Source organism: Equus quagga, chromosome 21 (assembly GCF_021613505.1).
Source record: "Equus quagga isolate Etosha38 chromosome 21, UCLA_HA_Equagga_1.0, whole genome shotgun sequence".
Lineage (NCBI taxonomy): Eukaryota > Metazoa > Chordata > Mammalia > Perissodactyla > Equidae > Equus > Equus quagga.
Genome location: NC_060287.1, coordinates 27,699,341 through 27,723,053, shown reverse-complemented (window position 1 = coordinate 27,723,053; position 23,713 = coordinate 27,699,341). Strand labels below are relative to the sequence as shown.

The 23,713-nt window shown below is 44.9% G+C and overlaps 1 protein-coding gene across 5 annotated transcripts in view; it reads left to right on the top strand.

The window, feature by feature from the left end:
• Nucleotides 1-23,713, top strand: part of LOC124231562 (rho guanine nucleotide exchange factor TIAM1) — a 352,980-nt gene that overhangs the window by 222,079 nt on the left and 107,188 nt on the right. For all 5 annotated transcript variants that reach the window (XM_046648352.1, XM_046648354.1, XM_046648350.1 and 2 more), the window contains 3 exons: nt 1,774-2,747; nt 15,797-16,244; nt 22,303-22,475. In XM_046648352.1, coding sequence (XP_046504308.1) covers nt 1,785-2,747; nt 15,797-16,244; nt 22,303-22,475 — 1,584 coding nt within the window. In that variant the 5' untranslated portion in view covers nt 1,774-1,784. The remainder of the gene's footprint in view (nt 1-1,773; nt 2,748-15,796; nt 16,245-22,302; nt 22,476-23,713) is intronic.

Sequence of the window (23,713 nt, the reverse complement as noted above, 5' to 3'; positions counted from 1 at the left end):
TTACTTAAAAAAATGTGGCACATGCTAGTCTTAGGAATATAGGTGACATTGATGGTCATTCATGGACAGTTGATCTTTTCGTTTTCCCTCTACTAAGTAGAGTTTTCATTTTTTTGATCTTGCTTCTTAAAGGCGCCAGCCAGAGAAGCATAAACTTATTGCTTTGAAATATACCTGCCGCTAGTAGAAAGATGATGCTCACTCTTGGAAAGTTCCCTCTGAGAATCATATGATGTGTGACCTGGTAGGGAACATTCCAGTAGGGGAACAGCTTAGCATCGAGTGTCTGTATGAGTTACCTCTGAACTCATTGGAACATTAAGTGGAGATTTTCCCTTCCCATTACCACAAGCTTCATTTCAGTCAAGATGTGCTTGTAAGAGTTTAAGCAACATTTTAGACCGAACAGTGGGATTCTAGAGTGATTCCTGGATCAGTGTGAAGGTATATTATATTCCAGGGTGTTTCAAACTGTTTGTAACGGTCACAGTAAATTCACTCCCTGTTTCTCTCTGCTGCCTTTCACTGTTTTGTTTATCATATGCCTTCTCTGGCTGAAACATCAGTTACGTGAGAGTAGAGAATGTGTCCTTTTTGTTCGCTGCTATATGTCTGGCTTCTAGAACATGGTAGGTGCTCAGTATATATTTCTGAATGACTGACTACGTAGGTGGTTGGAAGATTCAGCTCAGAGATATACTCAGCTACTATATTTTTCTTCTTTCTTTTCTGGCCATTTTCATGCGTGTATCTCAAGTGTATACAATTTGAATGGTATGGAGAAACCTCATTGCAGAGCAAGGAGGATAGGCTAAGTAGAGTGACAATGTCCAGCTTTGAAGATTTGTCTCTTTCCCACTGTGGGTAACAGTCATCAGGTCAGTGAGAGACACAGGAAACATGTTAAGGAGGGACTTGAATTAACCTGGATCATCCCAAAAGGCTGAATCACTTTTAGTGGTTTCATAATGTGAATTTCTGTTTGCGGGGCACTCTGTACCAGATGAATGTTCTCTGGTTGGATTTGCTCCCAGAAATAAACCCGTTAGTCTGCTGCTAAGCGGAGAGTGGGGTTTCTATTTTGTTTTACCCGTCTCCCTCTTTCCCCCCTCCCACTTCACACCCACTCCAAAAAACCAAAAATCGAAGTTTTCAGAATGCCGTGGAATTAAAGGTAAAAGCGCCTTTTCTTTTTGACTTTTTGTTTCTTAGGAAGAGTTGGTTGGACTCACAGCTTGAGTTTTTCCATTTTTGATTGATTTTGCAGGGTAGATGGACTCCGAATGAAGCAGAAAGACCATTGGGAGGGAGGGTGCACCTCTGAGTTTTGTTTTGTTTTGTTGCAATATACAGTTTCCAACAGAAAGTTACTCAATTGGCAGACACTTTGGTTTGTACTTTCAGAGTTTTCGGTTTATGGACAGGAGTAGAACTTTAGATATATAACTATAAAGTTTAGAAAGGAAGACAAGGGTTGCCAGCCCTGTGAAAGCTGGTGGGCAGCTACCCTCTGGGCAAAGACAAGTGTAATTCTCTAATGATCTTGTTTATGCTCTCATTTCACATCTCCGGAGGGGTAATCTCAGTAGATGATGTTAGTTCTCATCTGCTACTATGTCAGCGTCCGAATACCTGCCCGGGGCACATAGGATGGAGCCCTGTTACCTGCCAAGCTGTCTGCCCTCCGTGCATGCTGAGCTCTTTCTGTTAAACTGCCCATACTCATTGGTGACTCACTTATCCTCTCCTTTTTTTTTTTCCCCTTTGCTACAGACCATAAAACCATGGGAAACGCAGAAAGTCAAAATGTAGAGCACGAGTTTTATGGAGAAAAGCATGCCAGCCTGGGGCGCAAGCACACGTCGCGCTCCCTGCGCCTGTCACACAAGGCGCGGCGGACGAGGCACGCTTCCTCGGGGAAGGTGATGCACAGGAACTCCGAAGTGAGCACCCGATCCAGCAGCACCCCCAGCATCCCCCAGTCCCTGGCCGAAAGCGGCCTGGAGCCCTTCTCCCAAGAAGGCACCCTCGAGGACTTCGGGAGCCCCATTTGGGTGGACCGAGTGGATATGGGCTTGAGACCCGTGTCTTACACCGATTCTTCTGTCACTCCCAGCGTAGACAGCAGCATCGTCCTCACAGCAGCCTCTGTGCAGAGCATGCCAGACTCGGAGGAGAGCAGGCTTTACGGGGATGACGCTACATATTTGGCTGAGGGAGGCGGCAGGCAGCGTCCCTATACATCCAATGGGCCCGCTTTCATGGAGACGGCGAGCTTTAAGAAGAAGCGCTCCAAATCTGCAGACATCTGGCGAGAGGACAGCCTGGAATTCTCACTCTCTGATCTGAGCCAAGAACATTTAACAAGCAACGAAGAAATCTTGGGTTCCGCCGAAGAGAAAGACTGCGAGGAGGCTCGGGGGATGGAAACCCGGGCGAGCCCTCGGCGGCTCAGCAGCTGTCAGCGGGCCAATTCCCTGAGTGACTTGTATGCTCAGAAAAACTCTGGGGTGACGGCGAACGGGGGACCGAGGAGCAAATTTGCAGGCTATTGTCGGAATTTGGTGTCTGATATCCCCGATCTTGCAAACCATAAGATGCCCCCAGCTGCGGCTGGAGAGGCTCTTCCGTACAGTAATTATAACACACTTCCCTGTAGGAAATCTCACTGTCTTTCTGAAGGTGCCACCAACCCACAAATTAGCCATAGCAACAGCATGCAAGGCAGAAGAGCAAAAACAACTCAGGTAAAGTGATTGAAATCTGTTTCAATATTTTGGAAATGTGCATGACTTTAAGTGCATGATTTTGCTCTTACAAGACTCCCATCTTTCAGTCGGGGTTTGTCCTGTTTGCCTGGTGGCTGCGGCGGCTGGTGCTGCTTCTCTGAGGATTCCGCTGTCTTCTGCTTGGCCTCTCTTACAGTTCAGCGGTTAAGGGGTGGGAATTAAGGAAAGAGAGTGAGTGTGTGTGTGGGAGATGTGATAGGAGTGGGAATAAAGCTGATAATTCATACTGGGAAGCTGCCTCTCCAGTTCAGATCTTCAAGAGCATCTTGCTTATTCTAAGCTTCCTTTCTAACATGGGCCTTTCCGTGCACAGATGGGCATGGTGGGTTGTGTCCTCTTGGACTTGACTTCTTCAGCGCCGCAGGTGGGCAGAGGTTAGTCGGAAGCTCGTTCGAGGAGGCATTTTAGATTCAGGGCGGGCTCCGGTCCGTTGTCAGCTTCTCTCGGAGGTTGGCAGGCTTACCGCCTTACCAGGAGCCATTTCAATTTCCTGTTCCTTGCGATGCTGGCCAACGCGGTCTCTGGAGAGAGGTGTAGTGGAAGGAATAACATGAGTGGGTTCCAATTCCTACTTTGCAGCCAGCTAGTTGTTTGACCTTGGGCAAACCCTGACTCCTAGTCTCTCCTCTGAAAAAATGAGGGTAAAGATGCCCAACTTGCCTGCTTGGGGGTCTAGGGCGTGAGAGAGTGGGTGTGAAAACACTTTCCAGAGATTTTAAAAGCATCTTCCTAAGGAAAGGAGGACCTGTTACCTTAATTGGTAATGGCAGTTCACATGAGGCTAATAAAATGTCAAGCAATTTTGCGTCCCTTAGTCCTTTTCTGGTCCTGCTGTTCCCTGTAGTGGAGTTCTGGGAGTCCTTGCTTGTGTTGAGGATGGGTTGGTGGTTCGCGGAATGGTGCTTCAATCAGAAATCCAGATGGGGCCCATTTGCCTTGAAAGATGTATCAGCCACCAGAGTGGCCAGTGAACACCACTGTGGTGAGTGGAAAAGTGGCAGGTGCACGCTGACCTGGCCAGCGGGTGCTGCTGCACATTCTGGCTCTGCTCTGGGGCAAGGCAAACGGGCATTTCCAGGGTAGGTTCTCTCGGAAAAGGGGTCTAGATATGATGGGGAGACGGTGGGGAACCTGGCGAGGGGAAAAGAAAATTGGCATTAGATTGTCTGTGTTCCTGTATGAGAGCAGGTTTTTTTTAAAAAAAAAATTTCAAAATCTCAGCTTTCTAATTTTATTTGGGAATTAAAAAATTCCCATATACAAGTTATCTGGGGATACAGACCCTTTTTTTTTTTGCCGCTCTAGATTTATGTATTAGAATAATCAAAATTTACTATATATTCTTTCAAGTTTATATTGATTAAAGAAATCTGTGTTTGACTTTTTCCCCTGCTTTTTAAAAAATTATGTTTAGAGGCTGGCCCGGTGGTGCAGTGGTTAGGTTTGTATGCTCTGCTTCCGTGGCCTGGGGTTTGCAGGTTCAGATCCTGGGTGTGGACCTACACACCACTCATCAAGCCACACTGTGGCGGTATCCCACATACAAAAATAGAGGAAGATTGGCATGGCTGTTAGCTCAGGGCCAGTCTTCCTCAGCAAAAAGAGGAGGGTTGACAGCAGATGTTAGCTCAGGGCTAATCTTCCTCAAAAAAAAAAAAACACACAAAAAACCTGACTGTGATCTGAGAAGGTGAGCATGAATCTTGTGTCTGGGTGAACTACCTGAATTTGTACCCATCTCTTTTCTGAATCAAGACTGTAATGATAGAAAAGATAGAATAACCCCTATGTGGTCCCTCTGCCTCCTGTGAGGGCTATTCCTGCACTGTCAGTTTCACGGGTGGGGAGACAGGTGAGGTGGTGACCTTTTAAAGGGTCACGTGAAGGGCACGGAATGTTCTGTCTTGAAGACATCGCCAGATTGGCATTGCAGGACTGATCCGAAAAGGTGGTGTACTGGCCTTCGGAATTTAGAGAAGTGTACATTGATACAGACTGTTGACAAAGGAACATCACCTGTGACTGTCCCTTTTACCTGGAACAACGCTAAGTTAGCACAGATTCTGTGTAGCATTAGAGAGGGGTGCCTGGCTGCATTCTGGCTCTCTATGTCCATGTCTCCAACACTGCAGACAGTTAGACCTCTGCTGCATCCCACACCCCACTGATAGAATGTAAGCCTTTGAGTCATGGCTAACTGCCCCCAGAAGACAGGCAAAGCAGTTCTCCCCTTCAGAGCCAGTACCACTGAAAGCTCTCCAGTGTAATTGTTATATGAAATCTCCATCCTTTGGCTTGTCGCCATCTAAAATTGTTAATATATAGAAGTGAGATCATCTGATTGTGATGTCTCATAAAGTCACTGCTTAGGCAACTTAATGTAACACAAAGTGCAACGGACTAGGAATCCTAAGAAGTATGTTTGCATCCTGGCTCACTCCTTACTGACCAGTGACCTTGGGCAAGTCACTCCATCTTGTTTGTGGCACAGGCTCCTTCTCTCTCCAGGGTGAGTGACACCAGCCTCCGACAGGGCCATTAGGAGAGCCCAATGGGATACCGTGCATGGAAGCCTTTTGCAGAGTCTATAAAATGAACAGAACTATTATTTTCGTATTTGACTTTATCTTTTGAATGAGGATCTTTAATGACTTGAAACAAACCCCAGAATTATGCACAACACTACCCGTCCACCCACGCTTCCTAGTCTAAGTTCAGCGTGTTCATCCAACGCGATTTCTTGAGAACCCACTATGTTCCAAACCGTGTATTTTAAGAGGCAGTGGGTGTGGACGTTTCCTTGAAAAGAGTTCTTTTTTTGTTGGTAAAAGTTTCTGACCCAGGGGACCTCTTCGGCAAGCTTGGATCCTAGATGTTAAGTCTCCTCGTCTGCCCTGGTGATGCAGTTGAATCTGTAATCATTCTGTCAGCAGTTTTGCTCCTCGGAAAAGAGTTCCTGGCAGACATTTGGCCCAAGAGCATTGCGTCTAAGCCTGGGAGAAAGTACATTTTATCTGAAATGTGAACGACTTCTTTTTATTTGAAAATGATCAAAAAAGAGTTTTTTGACCATTCTTCCTGTTTTTGTATTTGTTCAGGAGTTAGACATGTTACTGAAACACGAAGGCACTGGAGTTCACATTTAGCCTTTAAAAAGTGACACATATGTGTCTGCCACACAGTAAGTGCTGACGGGATATTTAATTCAAAGTAGTAGCGTGTATGTGTGTGTACCGTGCAGAAAAAAGTTTTCATGCGAGTCAGTCTTGTATTCATTTGTTGGGAGGGTTACCCGTACTACTTAAAGCAGTTTCTTTGCATTGATTTCTGTAGAAATAGAGAGTAGATTGTCCCTTGATTTAATTGATACCTCATGGGCTTTTGGCCTGAACTTGACTTTCTTGGTATTCCCTTGGTCAATGGACAGAGGAGGAGGCAGCCTGGTGTCATGCACACAAGAGGGTCTGAAGTCCAGCAGATCTGAGTTAACATCTTGAGCCCTGTTACCTGTTGGTTATATAGCCTAGGTTGATCCCATTGCCTCTTAAATGAGGCTCATGTGAGGGTTCCACGTGGGAACTCATGTCAAACTGCTGGCATCATGTCTTGCACATAATAGATGCTCGGTAAATGATGGTTATTAGCTGTGATGGTAAAGTTTGGCTTCGTATTCTAGAGTTCAGCTCTCCTGTGTCTCTGAGACTTTCAGCGGGTGAGGTGGAGAAAGAAAACTGCCCTTTGATGGAGCATCTTTTAGCCAGGTTCTGTGTTTCAAAGGGAAGTGTTGGCTGGGAGCCATTGCGCATAACTTTGAGGAGAGAGCTTCATTCATCTGCTTAAGAGATGAAAGAATGTGTGCATCTGTGCTGAGAATGTCTGAAGGAGCTGCAGCCTTGGGAGAGCAGCAAGGAGGTCCCTTCTCTGAGCGCCGTGTGGAGATGTGACGCTGGTGATTAGGTTTGTGTTTTTGTCCGGTTTCTGACACCTCAGCATTCCCAGAAGTTCTTCACGCCATAGTATGGAGTGGGCAGAGCCCCCAGTCCTTGTGGGCCACTGTCAAGGATTCATTTCAGCCTGATTTTGAGTCCCAACTCACAGATCATCTCTCTATCCAGCCCCATCGCTTTTCAGGGGAGGAAGTGGACCTAAAGAGATTAGGTGACAAGGTCTCACAATTAGATTAAAATCCAGGTCTTCTGACTCACTGATCGGGGTTGCTCTTCGGAAGCCTACCCCCACACCACGCTACCTCCTCATGCTCGAACAGGTTTCAACTCATGTGTCCTCAGATTTTAAGATCAAACCCCACAATTCTGGCACAGAAGCAAAAGAGGGTGGTTGGCTGAAAAGAACATAGTAACTGCTCACAACTGTAGCCGGAATCACTGGTAACCAAAAGTGGTGACCAAGGTGACTGTGGAAGGAGCCATCCCTGATGCTTTCCTGCTTGGATAGGCAAGTAGTAGGCTTGGTGTGATTTCGACAAGATGAAGGGTACAACATTAGCAGAAGACGATCTTGAGTTCCGTGCAAAATTGTGTTGCTTTTTAAAATTTTGCTTTGTTTTACAACTTAACCTAAAAGGCTCAAGACAAGTATTTCCCCAAGCTGAAAATTGACATCAACATCCAAGTGATTCATAACCTTCGGTCACCGACTCCTTTGAGGATCGAATGAAAAACTGGGAGAAAAACACACGGACCACCCTTCTGCATATAATTTCAGGGGATCCCTGGGTCCTCCAAAGTCCATCTAGAAGCTTCCGGTTAAGAACCTTAGGTTAATTCTTCATGAAACAGAATATTTTCTTATGAAGTCTATTTTTAAAAAACCCTCTCTTCCTTTCTTTTCTGTCTCTTGTTTGATGGTTCTTTTTGCTTTCCTCTTGATCTTTCTTTTTCTGGCATGGAAGTTAAGCAATGAGATATTTATTTTGAAAACAAGCCCATCCATTATTCAACAGGAATATCCATCTCGTTGCCAAGATCTTTTGGGAGACGGAGGACGAGTAGGTAGTCGATGGATGGCTTATGTCAGCAGTTCTCAAACCCCTTAATACTCTTAAAAAGTACTGCAGACTCCAAAGGGCTTCTGTTCACGTTGGTTATATCTACACATATTTCTCACATTAGAAATTGAAACAGAAATGTAAAAAATACTTGTTAACTCATTTTGAAATAGTGCAACAAACCATTACACGTTCACATAAAAAAACAGTTAAAAACTTTTATTTTCTAAAATAAAAATTAGTGAGAAGTGGGGCTGGCTCCGTGGCCGAGTGGTTAAGTTCCCGCGCTCCGCTGCGGCGGCCCAGGGTTCAGATCCTGGGCACGGACATGACACCGCTCGTCAGGCCACGTTGATGCGGCGTCCCGTATTCCACAACTAGAAGGACCTGCAACTAAGATATACAACTATGTACGGGGGGCTTGGGAAAATAAAGCAGGAAAAAAAAGAAAATATTGGCAACAGTTGTTAGCTCAGGTGCCAATCTTTAAAAAAAAAAAAATTAGCCAGAAGAGAGGCATTGTTTGGTGTTTTTGCAAATCTCTCCAATTCCTGGCTTACCAGGAGACACTAGGGTCTCATATCTGCTTCTGCACTCACTCTCTTGCGATATGTTGTTTTGGTTGGATGACTGGAGGAAAATCTGGCCTTGCACAGATAGTTGGAAAAGGGAGGGCCTTAGGGACTCCTTGAAATTATCCAGGGGCCCCTGGTCCATGCTTTGAGAGCTGCTCATTTGTGCTAATATAGGCTGGGGAAGTTCAGGACTTTGAAAATCACATTCTTAGTTTAGTACATGGAGAGGAAACTCTGTGTCCTCCACGTGACTTGGGTCATACAATGATGTGTAACGACTGGTTTCCTAGTGTAGCTGAGGAGGAAGATGGGCTAAGCCCTCCCAGCCAGCCTGTCATGAAGGCCTGAGAGGGTCTCCACAGAGCCCAGGGCAGAACTTAGGAACATCCAATAGGTTTTTCACTCCGTCATTTGGGCCCATTTTCCTTTGGACCAGTTGTTGACAAGACTATCTAGTTTGGGCCATGAAACAGCCCAAGACGTCTTTTCTACTTTCTCTTCTTTTAAAAAAATTAAAGAGAAAAATTTTAAGTGAACTCTGGTTTGTATCCATGAAAGACATGATAAAACTGGATGGCTTGAAGATTGCAGAGTTAAGCTTGACAGTTAGGACTAATTTGTCATCTCAATTATAGTTGAGCGTGAGCTGAACCTGGAAATGACTAAACTGTAAGTCAAACTAAAATGTATTCCGTGAGAAACTGTTGTCCTTGTTTTGAGATTATAGTGGAAAATGAACAGCAGTTAATTCATTCAACGATCTTTTTCTTTCGAAGTACCTGCCCCATGCCAGGTGCTTTTCTTGGCACTTGGAATGAGTCAATGAGAATAGATCCCTGAGCTCATGGAACTAGTTGGGGTGAAATGGGGGATGTCTGCAGGAAACAATTAGCATAATAAATACATGGCATGCTAGGGGAAAAAGATAGAGCAAGGTGAGGAAGACCAGGTAATGGGGGGTGACAATTTCAGATCAGGTGAGCAGGTCAGTCCCCTTGAGACGGCAGGCTTGGGTAGGGACTTGAAGGAGAGGGGAGAGTTGGCTGTTGATTTTTAAGGTGGGAGCGTGCCCTGTGTGGTTCAGGGGGACTAAAGAGGCCAAGGGGGGTGAAGTGGAGTTGGGGCAGAGGAAAGGAGATGCTGCAGAGAACTTAGCATGGTGACTGGAGGGGAGAGAGAGACGGCTTCCAACTGTGGAGAGGAGGGGCGTGAGCTGAACCTTGAAGAATAAGTATTCCTGGAAGCAAGGCCGTTGGGAGCATTCATTGGAATGAGTTCTTCAGTTTCCTTGGTTGGTAGGTACAGCCAAAGCCCAAAGGCTAAGGCTGGACATTTGTGGAGGACCTTGAATGACAGTCTGAGAAGCCCTTCACATCGCTTCTGGGATGCTCAGCAGTGGTGTACAAGATGGATTGACGGAAGGAAGATGGTTAGAGGAGAGAGCTTGTTGCTGAACCAGGGATGTGGTGCTGGGAAAGGAAAAGGGACTGGGTCATATACCCTGAGGTAGTGACGGGGAGTGGGGTGACTGTGAGGTCTGAGGCGCCTACAGAGAAAAACAGATGAAAGGAGAGAAGATGGTTCATTAACTTAGACACAAAGCACTCTCCCATCTGGAGTTACCTGAAGCAACTTTCACGCATTTGCCAACTTACTTCTGAGTCTCTTTTTAGCAACAGTAAGAACTTCGGTTCCGGTAGTTGTAATTGAGAGAAATTTTGAGTCACTTCCCATTGGGAATCATTAGAGAAGAAGGGAATGGGTGCTGGAAACATAAAAGAGCGTGGAGATTTTGCCTCAGGAAAGGAAGAAGAGGGAAATAGAGCTGGGTTTTAGAACTGGTCTAGAATTGGTTTTTAGAGCTGGGACATGTATAAAGGAGCTAATAGCGGGAGGCCCAGGAGTAGAATTTACAAACTTTGCGCTGTTTTGTGAATGTGAAAATAATTAAGAGAGATTTTGTAGGCTGGTACCAACCTTGATCTGCCTATCTGTTTTTCCCATGAGACCTTGTTTTTCCCAAGTTCCTGAGCAATGATCTTTCTTCCATGTTAGTGCAGGAAGCTAGTAAGTGAGGTCAGACAGTGCCTTCTCTCCTTGGGCTGAGATGTAAGTAAGGCTGAAGATTCAAATGACAGTAATTATAGTTGACGCTCTTGAGTAGGTCCTATGCACTGGGTACAGTTCTAGAAACTTGTTAACTCAATCTCGCAGCATCTTACAAAGTGTCTTGCAAAGTAGATACTATCGCTATCCCCATTATACAGATGAGGAAACCGAGGCACAGATTGGTTCAGAGTAACTCACCTAGAATTGATATTTGCTATACTGAGATTACCAGGGGAGAGTACGTCAAGAGTACACTGAGTACGCCAAGGAGAGAACACTGGGAACCAAAGACAGTGTGCCTGTGTGTGCATCTGTGTGGGAGGAGAGTACTTACATTTTTGGGGATAAGAAGATGATAAAGCAGAGGAAGACTATTTTAGAATTTAATAAGGCGGAAATTGTTCTAATTCAAGCCTTCTGCAGGTCAAAATTTCCTCACTTCACTGAAATTCAATGAACTCTCCTCCACTGTATTTAGCTTCCCAATACAGGTGTATTAAAGCTAAGCTGGATTCTTCAGGGAAATTAAACAAAGTAACCAAGAAAAGAGTTTCCAATTGCATTCAGTTTATGACTTCAAGTGGCCAATTGAGCCTACTGGTCCTTGAATTGTCCCAAGGCCCTTGACCTTTGTGGCTAATTACCTCTTCAGAAATTGTGTTCACCCATCATTAACACAGAAAACCTGTTTCCTAGAGTATTTGTAAGTCCTCATGGAAAAAACTTGAGTCTTGCCATAATGTGTCATTAACCCACATTCATGCTGCGTGGCCCTCTAGATTTCAAGGCAGTGAAAACAGGCTTTGAATTTGCCCCTTGCCTCCTCCGTCTTGGTACCCTGGCTCATTTAAGCATTTGTTGCCCAGCTAAAATGACTAAGAAAACTCTTGCCTAGCAGCTGTTGAATGTTTTGGGCTACAGCTGGCCACTTGTGCGTCCAATAGGGAAGAGCTTACGTTCATTTTGGGGAACTGCCAATGGAATGGAAACTGGTTAGTGCTCTAAAAACATCTGGCTTGGGAGAATTTGTCCTGGGAGAGCAGAATTGAAGAGTCTCCATACCCCACTCACGTTGTTTATAATCGGAAGCCTCTTCAATGGAGTGTTTCTAACATGGAGAGTTTATTCTGAGCTGTTTTCAGGAAATCTCTGAATGGATCATGCACCATGTTGGGTGTTATTTCTCTGTCTAGCTAGGCTCTTACTATTTCCGTTGAACTCCTCTGACTTTGGATTAAAAGTCAATATTTGATTAAATATTCTAGGACCAATCAGGTACTAAGACATCGAACTAGATAAGAAGGAAGATACCTTGTATTTGCTACAGAGACTGCCGAGACTCCCATGGGGCTCTTCCCTGGGTCAGTCTTCTATCTTCCTTGGTGCTGGAAGAGTGGGGAGGTTCTCGGGGGCTTCTGAGTTTGGGGAGAATGGGGTTTCTCAGGTATAAAGTGTCCTTGAGACTGAAGTTGTAGGAGTAAGATGACCACTAGGAATGTTGCCATCATGGTGGAGCCGCCTTTCTTCTGAGCTGTTGGAAACCACATCAGAGTGATATGCATCCTGACATCTGCGAATGATGGGCATTTGGGATGCAGCCTCAGGGCGGTGGCTGGTGTCTTTTAAAGTGTGAACCTACAGCCCCTACATCAGAGTATCTGGCTTTGGTCTGTACTAGAGATTCTGAGACCTATAAACTGGTACTTCTTGTATGGTGTTTAGGCATCTGGATAGTACAGCCCTACTAGAGATGATTCTTTCCCACACTAAAGTTGGAGATGGCTGGTGAATGGGAGGGGGAGCTCTCGTTGACCATTTGGGTGTTGAGTAGTGCCTCTGACTGGGTAGTCATCATTTCCCATGATGCTAGAGCATGGGCTTCTGGGTATTTGGGACATCCCAAGCTTCTTGACCAAGTAAGGGCTGGGTCTGGGCAGTCAGCATGTTTCCCAACAGGCTGGGTCACATACAGTGGGGGGATGGGTACCACTGAGCCTGCTTAACCACTTGTGGAGACAAGGTGGAGTCAGCCTGAATCACAGGTTGAGAGCATTACCCAGCAGTTACACTGGGTTGTGTGCTCCAAAAGTATGCAGGCTCAGCTGCGCCCAGCAGGCCTCTTACCTGGAGTAATCACTTCTTTGCTCAGCTTAGTGGCTATCCCAGAGTTGAACATACACAGCCTGGGCCATGGCAAGGTTACAGCATCAGTTGGTATGAGCAGATGTTCAGGTCTGACAAAGAGGTGAGTGTCTCTGGAGGCCTTAACTCTTAGTTTCAGTGGAGACCTCAGGGCATTTTGTAGGGGGTTAAATGGCTTGTGGGAATGTAGTAGACTGTTAAGAGACATGCTCTTGAGAGTTTGTTTATCAGGTCTCTGCTTCTGTTTCTCTTATTTTCTTTTATCTCCTCCTCCCCCTACTTACCACTTTGAGGTTTGAGCTCTTTTCCGGGCAAGTCAAGGCAAAGAGATGAACAGTCACTCAGCTTTTGCTGGGAAAACCTAGAAGGCGCAATGTTGGCAAACCAAGGGGAAGGCATGGAGTCGACTATTTAGACAGAATCGGGTCAGGGGCTACCTGCAGCTGAGTGATGGGGCTGCCATGTCATAGTGGAAAAGGGAGTTGGAAGCATGGGTTCCAACCTCCAGTCTGCTCCTAGCCAGGCCTGTGACTTTCTGAGCTCCAGCATCCTCATCTATTCAACAAAAGGATGGCTTTGCGGGCTTCCTGGAGCTCTGGGACTTACAAGATGCTTCAAGTCAGATCTCTCCTTTGTTCTGAAGTCTTTCTCCTGCAGACTAGGGAGGTTACCTGTGTAGCTTATCTTTCTCTGTCTTACAGAGGAGCATCTCACCTCTTTGCCATTTAGAGGACAGCTTATAGCTGATTCCTTCAGTTCTTCCAGAGAAGGACAGGAGACATATGAAAATGAATTCCGAAGTTTGAGAAATTCACAAACTCATCTGCCACTACTGATGGATGTCTTGAATAATCAATGATGGTCAAATTTACTTATTGTCTTATATAAAAAGGGAAGCATATACTAAATGTCCTTGCCAGGGAGAGATGTGGGTTGATAACAGTGTTTTCCTGTTTGTATAGAGGATTCTTACTCACTGGATCTGGGTTCTTCCTGACTGTCAATGGCAGGCAGGTAATAGGCAGGACAGCAGATGACAAAGTGACGGGAGCAGCAGTCACAGGGGTCGGCATCTGAGCTGCCTCTGTGGTTTCTTTGTCCCCCTTAAGTCCCTCTAAATCCCAGGGGTTTAAACTCCTTTGGAAATGTAGTTGGTCCTTAGAAGCTTTCTTAACTACTTCCTGCTACTATCTCCTCCACTTCCCTCCTCCTTGTTTTTTGTTATTTCTTTTTTTAGAACATTTTAGATAGTCTAGAAGGTTTTCATACCTCCCACTCCCAGCTGAGCACCTGGCTGAGGTAGTGTTTGCCAGGCTTCTCCGTGGTATTGTTACTCTTTTTCCACTCTTTGCAGACTGTTCTCTTTGGGTTTTTTTTTCAAGGTGTACAATGTGGTGATTTAATACATGTATACATTGTGAAATGATCACCACAATCAAGTTAATTAACACATCCATCACCTTGCATAATTACCTTTCTTGTGTGTGTGTGTGGTGAGAACACTTAAGATTTACTCTCGTGGCAGATTTCAAGTACACAATACAGTATGATTAACTATAGACACCACGCTGTACATCAGATTCGCAGAACTTATTAATCATATCATGAAAGTTTGTACCCCTCAATCAACACCAACCCATTTCCCCAGCCCCCAGCCTCTGGCCACCACCATTCTACACTCCAGTTCTATGCGTTCGACATTTTTAGATTCCACATATGGGTGAATCATGCAGTATTTGTCTTTCTGTGTCTCCTCTTGCTTGTTTTTGTGTTTGGCTCTACCCATCTTTTTGTTGCTCACTTAGTATCTGTTCCTGATGCCCATGAACTTTGAGGTCCTTAAGTTAGAATTGATTGAGATGTTTAGAGATGTGGACACAGCACCTGTCCCGGCCTTGTGCAAGACAACATTAGTTTGTGACTTCGTTCATTCTGCCCCATTACCTCAGCAAAGATTTGAGCCCAAAGCATTAATTTTTTTGGCAATTTAGAATACTCTGTTAGTTTTTACATTTTTGGAACATAATTAGTTATTAGACTGAAGGCTCAAAAAATGGTTAAACCCCCAAACCATATATTTCTTTGCCATCTCTTCCATGCCAGACTCAAGTTCCCATTCTCTTCCTTTGAGAAATATCAGTCTGATTTCTTATCCGTAAGACTGTTGAGCTGTCCTGTCCAATACTGCTGTCATTATCCTCCCTTTGATTGCTCCCATTATTTAATTATTGTTTATGGAAATGCCTGTAGCACTTCAGAGCAATTAAGATTTGGATTTAAGACCAGACCTGTCTGTATTCTGGAAACATTCAGCTTGAGAGCAGGGGCCGTGCTTTGGAAGTTCCAAATGTTTTAAAACTGAGAATTGATACCCCCAGCATCTTGGCAGTTGCCCCAAGCTGTCACTTGGCCCAGGGGCAGTGAGTAGCTTGCTTCGGGCTCCTAGCATCCTGGCTTTGAAAGGGCGAGGTAATTGGAGAGCCTGCGTTGGATTTGTGGGCCCCACAGACTTATTTAGCTCCATGCGGAGTGAGAGGCTGCTTGTTTTCGAGAGAGAAGCGAAGCTGATTAGAGCATGAGAACTCTTGGGTGCTCCTGGGATGTGGGTCCTTGCTGGGTGAGTGGGCAAGGCGGTGCGAAAGTTATCTTTTCAGTTGCTACATAGTAAAACAGTCTCCTAACCAGGCCCTTTATTTAAAAAAGAAAAAAATAAAGGTATCAGCTGTAAAGACCTTATTATCCATTTTAACCTCCTACCTCCGGAACAACTAACTCATCAGCCTGCAGAATTTCCCCGAGTTCCAGGCAGCCGGATGAGGGTGAGAGCACTGAGCTCTCTCAGTGCGGTGGTGGGGGGATCTCAATAGCTGATTTGCCAGTTAGCTAATTACCCAAGTCAGATAAATGATAAGCTCTGAAGTGTTCTTTTTTTCTTTGATATTTCTTGAACATTCTGAATTGTTGGAAATCACACTGGGGCGGCTTAATGGTTTTCCTGAGCCGCCTGGGTTTGTGTGGGTCCTGGGGTTGAGGAATAATTGGGCCAGGAGGTTGGGAGCAGTGATGCTCTGCGGGTGTTCTGCAGCTACATAGCCCCCGGCTGGACCGACGGGAGCTCTGGGTTACTTCTCTGCATGATGTATGTCTTCTTTTCTCTCTTTTCGGCTCCCAAGGATGTTAACGCAGGCGAGGGCAGTGAGTTTGTGGACAGTGGGATCGAAGGGGCCACCACTGACACTGACCTCCTGTCCAGGCGATCCAATGCCACCAACTCCAGCTACTCGCCCCCCGCTGGCCGCGCCTTTGTGGGCAGCGACAGTGGCAGCAGCTCGACTGGGGATGCCGCCCGCCAGGGGGTGTACGAGAATTTTCGGCGGGAGCTGGAAATGAGCACCACCAACAGCGAGAGCCTGGAGGAGGCTGGCTCAGCGCACAGCGACGAGCAGAGCAGCGGCACCCTGAGCTCCCCTGGCCAGTCGGACATCCTGCTCACAGCCGCGCAAGGCACGGTGCGCAAGGCCGGCGCCCTGGCCGTCAAGAACTTCCTGGTGCACAAGAAGAACAAGAAGGTGGAGTCGGCCACCCGGAGGAAGTGGAAGCACTACTGGGTGTCCTTGAAAGGTAAGAGAGAGCACACCCTTCCTCCGTCTCTGTGCACCCTGCGCTCTGTAGTGTTCCTGGGCAAGTGATGATTTTTAATCAGATCGAGTTTTTATTTTATACTCATTTAAAAAAATTTATTTTATTATGACAAAAATACTTAACATGAGATCTACCTTCTTAACACATTTTTAAGTGTGTATTTCAGTGTTGTTGACTCTAAGGACAGTGTGTACCCCCGATCTCTAGAACTTAATCATCTTCCTTAACTGAAGCTGTATGTCCCTTGATTAGCGACTCCCCGCTCCCCCCTCCCCACCGAAGTTGTTTTATTTTCTTTACTTTTTTCACAGTTAAGCTGGAAGATCTTCTCCTGTCTAGGTTTCTCACATATACAGCTGGTTCTGATAACAATTTCCAAGAATGAGCTCCAAAAACTTTTTTTGGAATCATTCAAAAAAAGCATTCCTCCCAAAGTGACTGTTTTAGAGGGAAAATCACTAGTTTGAATCCTATAAAATTGTCCCTGTTTTTGGGTAAAAAAGAAGTATCACTAATTTCATAGGGTTCACCTTAAAGCTTAATGGAATGTCTAAGCCATCATATGTTTGTGAAAAAGTCAGTCGCTATTTTATAGTCACACTTTGTATATTTGAGGCTGTGTAGATATATACACACATGTGTATATATCACTGGATTTTCTTTTCATTAATAAGCATCATATGTTTATATGTTGCTATTCATCGTCATTTTAGGCACATTTTTGAATTATGTACATATGTTCTTGCACATGTCTTGGTAGTGTAGAAATTGTAGCACATTTGTGAGCTCTGTATCTCAAAGAGGAAAACGCTTCTCACACCCACTTTGATTTTTTGTCGGAAGTTAGATCTGAAGCAGGGTTAGTACATGGCAGGAGAGGTGAGATAGTGAACCAGCGTGAAGGATGGACACAGGAGGAAGGAGTCTGGGCTATCCAGGTGTGGTGCACACACTGGACCATTTGATCCTGGATTTCACCGACTGGTTGATGTGGAAACATCCAATTCTAGAGGCAGGGAACAGCCTAGAGCTCTGCGCCGTCATGCGCATGTCAACCCCTGAGGGACAAGTGGGGTTTGGGTGGGCCCCTTTACTCGTGGTACCAACTGTTCTTCAATGCCTGGTGAAACAGGAAGGGAGCATGGAGATTAGAATATACAGTTTGCTGCATGTCACAGAGGCCCACAATGACAGTGCCTTAAGCAAGAGAGAACTTTATTTCCCTTCCACCTACCGAAGGTAGACCATCTAAGGTTGGTGTGGTGACTTTCTTATGGAGTCACTGAGGGGCCTGGGCTCCTTCTGTCTGGTTGCTCAACTATTCCTAGAGCATTATTTTAGTCTGTGTGGTCAAGATAGCTCACCACCAGGTCCACATGCCAGTGGGAAAATGCAGAAGTGGAGGGTGTATCCCTCTGCACTGAGGGGACTACCGGGAAGTTGCCTGCATCACTTCTGCTTCCATCCTGTTGGCCAGACATGAGCCATCCCTGGCTGCAAGGAAGACAGAATGGCTGCTTTACTCCTGGGTCCAGCTGAGTACTGGGTGTTGTAAGACTGGGGAAGAAGGGAGGATCCTGATTGGGGAGCACCATCTGTCCCCAAGAGGACTCTCTTCTCTTGTCATCCAGTGCAGGACAGCTTCACCTACTGCCATGTGGCCTGTGTCTCATGTTGCTGTTTTTTTAGGTTGGGACGCTGTCTTTCTCTTCATGTCCAGATTTTAGACTTGCTGGGTTATGCCACCTCATTGCTCTATCTCATTGCTTGCTTCCAAGAATATCTTAGGAAGAGTATAGTTTTTTCTTTTTTTTTCTTTCTTTCTTTCTTTTTTTTTGGTGAAGAAGATTGGCCCTGAGTTAACATCTGTTGCCAATCTTTCTCTTTTTGCTTGGGGAAGATTGTCACGAGCTAATGTCTGTGCCAGTCTTCTTCTATTTTATATGTGGGACACTGCCACAGCATGGCTTGACGAGTGGTATGTAGGTCTGTGCCCAGGATCTGAATCTGTGAACCCCAGGCTGCTGAAGTGGAGCACATGAACTTAACCACTATGCCACTGGACTGGCTCCAAGAATCTAGTTTTTTCTCGCATCCTTTTCTCATTCTGAAAGTCTGCCTTAGTGGTTTGGAAGTTTGAACAAAATGTGCAATTCTGACAATCATAGTATTTTCTGTGGAAAAGTGTGTGAAATATTGATATTAAACTTTAAATTTTATTTTTTATGTTACATCAAATAGCATATTATAGTATATGTATATAAAGTATATAGTAAATTTTGAACACAGATGTAAAATCAGAACGTTTCATTTGAGAATATCCTATCAATTTACACGCACTTTGGTTTACACACACACACACACACACACACACACACACACACACACACACACTTTGGTTTTTGTTTCCAGCGTGAATTGGGAAAAGACTATTATTTGATGTAGTGGTTCTGCTTGTGAAACACAGGTCTTCATCCAATGGGAGCATTTTAGAGAATCACTACTATTCTTTCTCATATGTGAACGGCCTTGGTTTAATTTGGAGGTTGGACAGTAGGGTCATGTCTGAGGGGGCCTGGATCATGCCAGCTGCTCTGCTGGGGGAGGGGGGCTGAGATGAGGTGAAAGGAGAAAACCCCTTCTTCTACCTCCTGCTTCTCCCCCAGATGTACACACCACTGGACACTGCATCCTCTGTTCCCTTTATTAGCCTGTCTTATGATTCATTTTATTAACTAGTGCTGAGTTTTTAACAACATGGTCAGAAGACCACCAGCATCACAGTGACCTGGGGTACTTTCCGAGTTGTACCCGTACCTGCTGAATCTCAGCGTTTGGAGGTGGGGCCTGTGGGGCCTTTTATTAGTTTGCTGGGGCTGCTCTAATGAAGTACCACAGACTAGGGTGGATTAAACAAAAGAAAGTGATTTTCTCACACTCCTGGAGCCTGGAAGTCTGAGATCAAGGTGTCAGCAGATTCGGTTTCTCCTGAGGCCTCTCTCCTGGTCTTGTAGACAGCTGTCTTCTTCCAGGATCTTCACACGGTCTCCCCTCTTGAACCCCGTCTATGCCCAAATTCCCCCTTTGTATAAGGACAACGGTCGCATTAGGTTAGGGCCCAGCCATATGACCTCCTTTTACCTTAACTACCTCTTTAAAGACCCTACCTCCAAATACAGCCACATTCTGAGGTGCTGGGTTAGGACTTCAACATAGGAATTTGAGGGGATATAATTCAGCCCATGACAAGCCCTGAATTTGTGGTTTCAACAAGCTTTCCAGGTGATTCTTACTGTAAATTTGAGAACAGCAATGTTGGTGGCATAGAATGAAAATAATTACTTGGGACATGGAAGAAGGTTTTTTTTCTTTTGTTTCTGTCGTTCCCTGGAGAGTAAATGATACAAGAAGTGAGGATATAGGCATTGAGGAGCACAGCTCATGAGGCCATTGGAGGAGGAGCCTTCACATTCTTGGTGACCCAGATCTGAGTGACACAGTCTGTCAGGATCCCAGCCCAGAACACAGAGCCACTGAGTCCTTCTCTTCTGAATCCTGACAGGCTCCAATTATATATTGACATACTCAGGGCTTGTCCTTGCCACTCAAAGGCAAGAGTGGCTGCTGACTTTTTCTTAGCAACCCTTGGATATTGAGAATTAAAAAGCAGAGCACCTGGGAACTGCAGGGCAGAGGTTTCTCCAAAGACTCTTTCACTTTCGACGGAATAATTAATTAAAAAAGAAAGATTTCATTTTGAATTAGTCTCTGGAGTGTCTTCACTGACAGCAGAAGAGCATACAGATTACGTTCAACTGAAGATGAAGGCAAACAGACCATTATCCGGGAGCGTGTGGTTCCAAGATCTGCTTTTTCATGTTAATCTTAAAATTGGAACAAGTAGATAATTGAGTAAAAACCGACTTTAACCACCTGCTGTTGTGGGTGATTGTAAACCGAGGTGGAAAAATGATAAAAGCAGCAATTTGGGAAGACCATAACATGTTCAATGTGTGCACATACCAGGATTTGTGACTGTCCCCTACTCGTTATCCACAGGCATCATTCTCTATTCTCAACTATGAGAAAGTTGTACTGCTCTTTTTCTGTCAAGGATCTGCTCATCATTAGTGTAGCATTAGCCCTAAAGATTATTTAGAGCAGGGTTTCTCAACAGGGACACTATTGACGTTTTCCAGGTGATTCTTTGTTGTGGGGGCTATCATGGACAGTGCAGGATGTTGAGCAGCATTCCTGTCCACTACCCACCAGATGCCAGTAGCACTTCCCCCCGTTCTCCTGCCCCCAAGTTGTGACAACCGAAAGTATCTCCAGGCTTTGCCAAATGTACCCTGGGGGGGCAAAATTACCCCAAATCGAGAACCTCTGATTTGGAGGAAAACAGCCTATTGTTTCCTTTTTTTTCTTCTTCTTCTATTTATCTCTGACTCTATGTTAGCTTAAGACATGGAATCAGAGGTACAGATGATTCTGCAGTGTGATGTATGTGTTCCTGAAAAAACTCGAGATCTTCCAAATGACAGGGATTATGGGAAAAATAGAGCTGGGGCAGACTACTCAATAGGTATGGAATTAAATTGTATACATGCAAGTTTTTAACCCCAAACTGAAAAAAAAATAACCCTACCAAAAATACTTATATACTTAACATCTTAATTTCTAACAATAAATTCCACAGAAAACATAGGAATTCATCTTTAAAAAAAAAGTCAATATAATTTGAATGGATAGAAGGAAGAATTGAAACTCCTAAATTACAGAGACAATGACAGCAGTTAGAATGTCCTAAAGCTCAGGAGCACCGTGCACTAGGACTTTAAAGCAAAGCTTTTGGTTAGACTACGCCAAGGGAAAAATTGTGAAGTGAGTGGGCACTGTGTACCAGTATGCTGTGTTCAGCTCTGTTTGGAGACACTACATTCAGCAGCTGTCACATGCAAATGTGAAATATTATCGGCTAGGAAAAATTGCCTTTGAGCTAATGTGACTTTTCCATTGATCCTCATCGTTCTACGTTATTAACCACATATAAGCAAATTTGCTTTATGGAAATTCATACAGTAGCTGTGAATAGATTGTATGTTCGAGGGCTTTGCAGTCCACATGAAGTGTGGCCCTTGCTTGTGATAAGATGTTGAAAACGGACTGAGTTGGCTTACGGTGAAGTTAAGAAAGAGTCATCAAGTTGGGCCCAGGCTTCCTCTGGAATTGGTTTTGATTAGTTGAGAGTAAGTGTTCAGGTTGTAATTAGTATTGACGTGAGCTTCACGTTTAGGCGACGATGGAGGGTGTTGAAGCCGCCTGGCCACAAATCTATGAAAGGTTTCTATTGCTACTGTCTCATGAGTTTCATGGTACAATTAAGTGTGGACCAGGCCGGTGCCTTCCCACAGGGCTTCATCCGTGTGCCATGCATTTCCTCTTTCAGTGGGAACAAGGACACGTTCTATTTCTAGAAAAACGTTTTATGGAAAAGAGCTGAGACTAAAAATCTATCATTTCTTTTCTTATCCTTAAACCGCCTAAAGCCAATATTTCAATTGTTCTCTCCAAGGGCATAGTCAAGAAACCCAGTGAATTGCATTTCCTGGTAGCATATCGTGTGAGACATATTGGGGAGGGGCTCCCCTGGGACAGTCCTCACACAGTGCTAGTTGCGGTTGTGGCCTGTGGAACTCTATTTCCAGTCACTGCTAGCCAAAGGAGCTGCAAACCGCCCCCTGCCTGTGAGGACACCTCTAAACACTCTAAAACAGAAGTAAAGAGTCTGAAAGAAGGGCATGCGTGAAAGAGTCCCGTCTGGTTGAGAAGCTGTGATATAAGAATCTTTGCCTTTCTCTAAGCCCATCCAAGGTCTCGGTGCAAGTGTGGCCTTCTTCTCTTTACTCCCTAGGTTTGCACACACTGTAGTTTACAGCCCTTTCCTGGTGACAAGGCACAAACCATAATTTCCACTGCAACTTTTTGTGGCACAAGCGCCCCATACTCATGCAGACCCCTGTTCTTTTTTCCCTAGGGTGTACGCTCTTTTTCTACGAGAGTGATGGCAGGTCTGGAATAGACCACAACAGCATCCCCAAGCACGCCGTCTGGGTGGAGAACAGCATTGTGCAGGCCGTGCCTGAGCACCCCAAGAAGGACTTTGTCTTCTGCCTCAGCAATTCCCTGGGCGATGCCTTCCTCTTTCAGGTTTGTTGGGCACTTCCTTTGTAGGGCATTTCAGACCTCTAAACCAGACACTTTCCCCTCCTGCCTATGAGCCACACCCTGTTTTCCTTTTACTGGTGGGTTTTATCTTTTGCTCATTATTGAAACAAAAATGGTGAATGACAAAATAACCATCTATAGTGAATTCAGAAATGAGAGAACTCATCCAGAGGGTTCCAATGTGAAGCCCAAGAAAGGGTGTGAGTTGAGGTTGAGATCTTCCTCTGTCTGCCATGGGTCGAAGGATTTTTCTGTGTTGTCTCAATACCATTTGTGTAGAGCTTCAGAAAAAGGATCATGAAGATCTTAATTTAGACATGATTGGAGCTGTCAAAATTTTTTATCATAATATGTTCTCTTCTGATATTACTCAGAAAGTGAAATAATGAGACCTCAGCAATGACTCACTAAACGTGAACTGTTTCTCTTCCTCATCTTGTCAGAACTTTTTACGCAATGTTCTTGAAGTTTGACTGTTAGTTGTGTTAAAAAATGCTAACCTGCTCATCACTTCAGGATTAACACTGACTTTTATAGGTAGTCCTTTGAGTTTGGTTGGTAATGATATGCTCTACCAGAACTTTTTATTTTTTATTTTTATTTATTTTTTTTGAGGAAGATTAGCCCTGAGCTAACATCTGCCGCCAATCCTCCTCTTTTTGCTGAGGAAGACTGGCCCTGAGCTCACATCCGTGCCCATCTTCCTCTACTTTATATGTGGGACGCCTGCCACAGCATGGCTTGCCGAGCAGTGCGTAGGTCCACACCCAGGATCCGAACCAGTGAACCCCAGGCCGCCGAAGCAGAATGTGCGAACTTAAGCACTGCACCACCGGGCTGGCCCCTGTACCAGAACTTTTCAGGATGTTAAGAAGGCTTTCTGCATTTATTCCAGTAATGCGTGAATTCCTCAAACCTTTATTCCATGCTTCCACTGTGCTGTGCACAGTGCTATTCAGAATACCAAGAAGATTTTGACAAAATTCCTCCCCTTAAAGTGTTCACATGTAATACGGGAGACAGACACAGGGCTCGATCTTTATAGTGTGGTAAAGCCTGACAGTGAATATTAGAGCAAGAGTAGGGATGGATTGGGTGAAATGGACAATTAGAATAGTCCGTGCAGAAGAGACAGCCAGAACAAAGGCCCGGAAGAGAGTAATAGTTTTATTTCACCAAGTTTCTGGGTTTGGACTCTATGGTTATTTCCATTTGGGAGG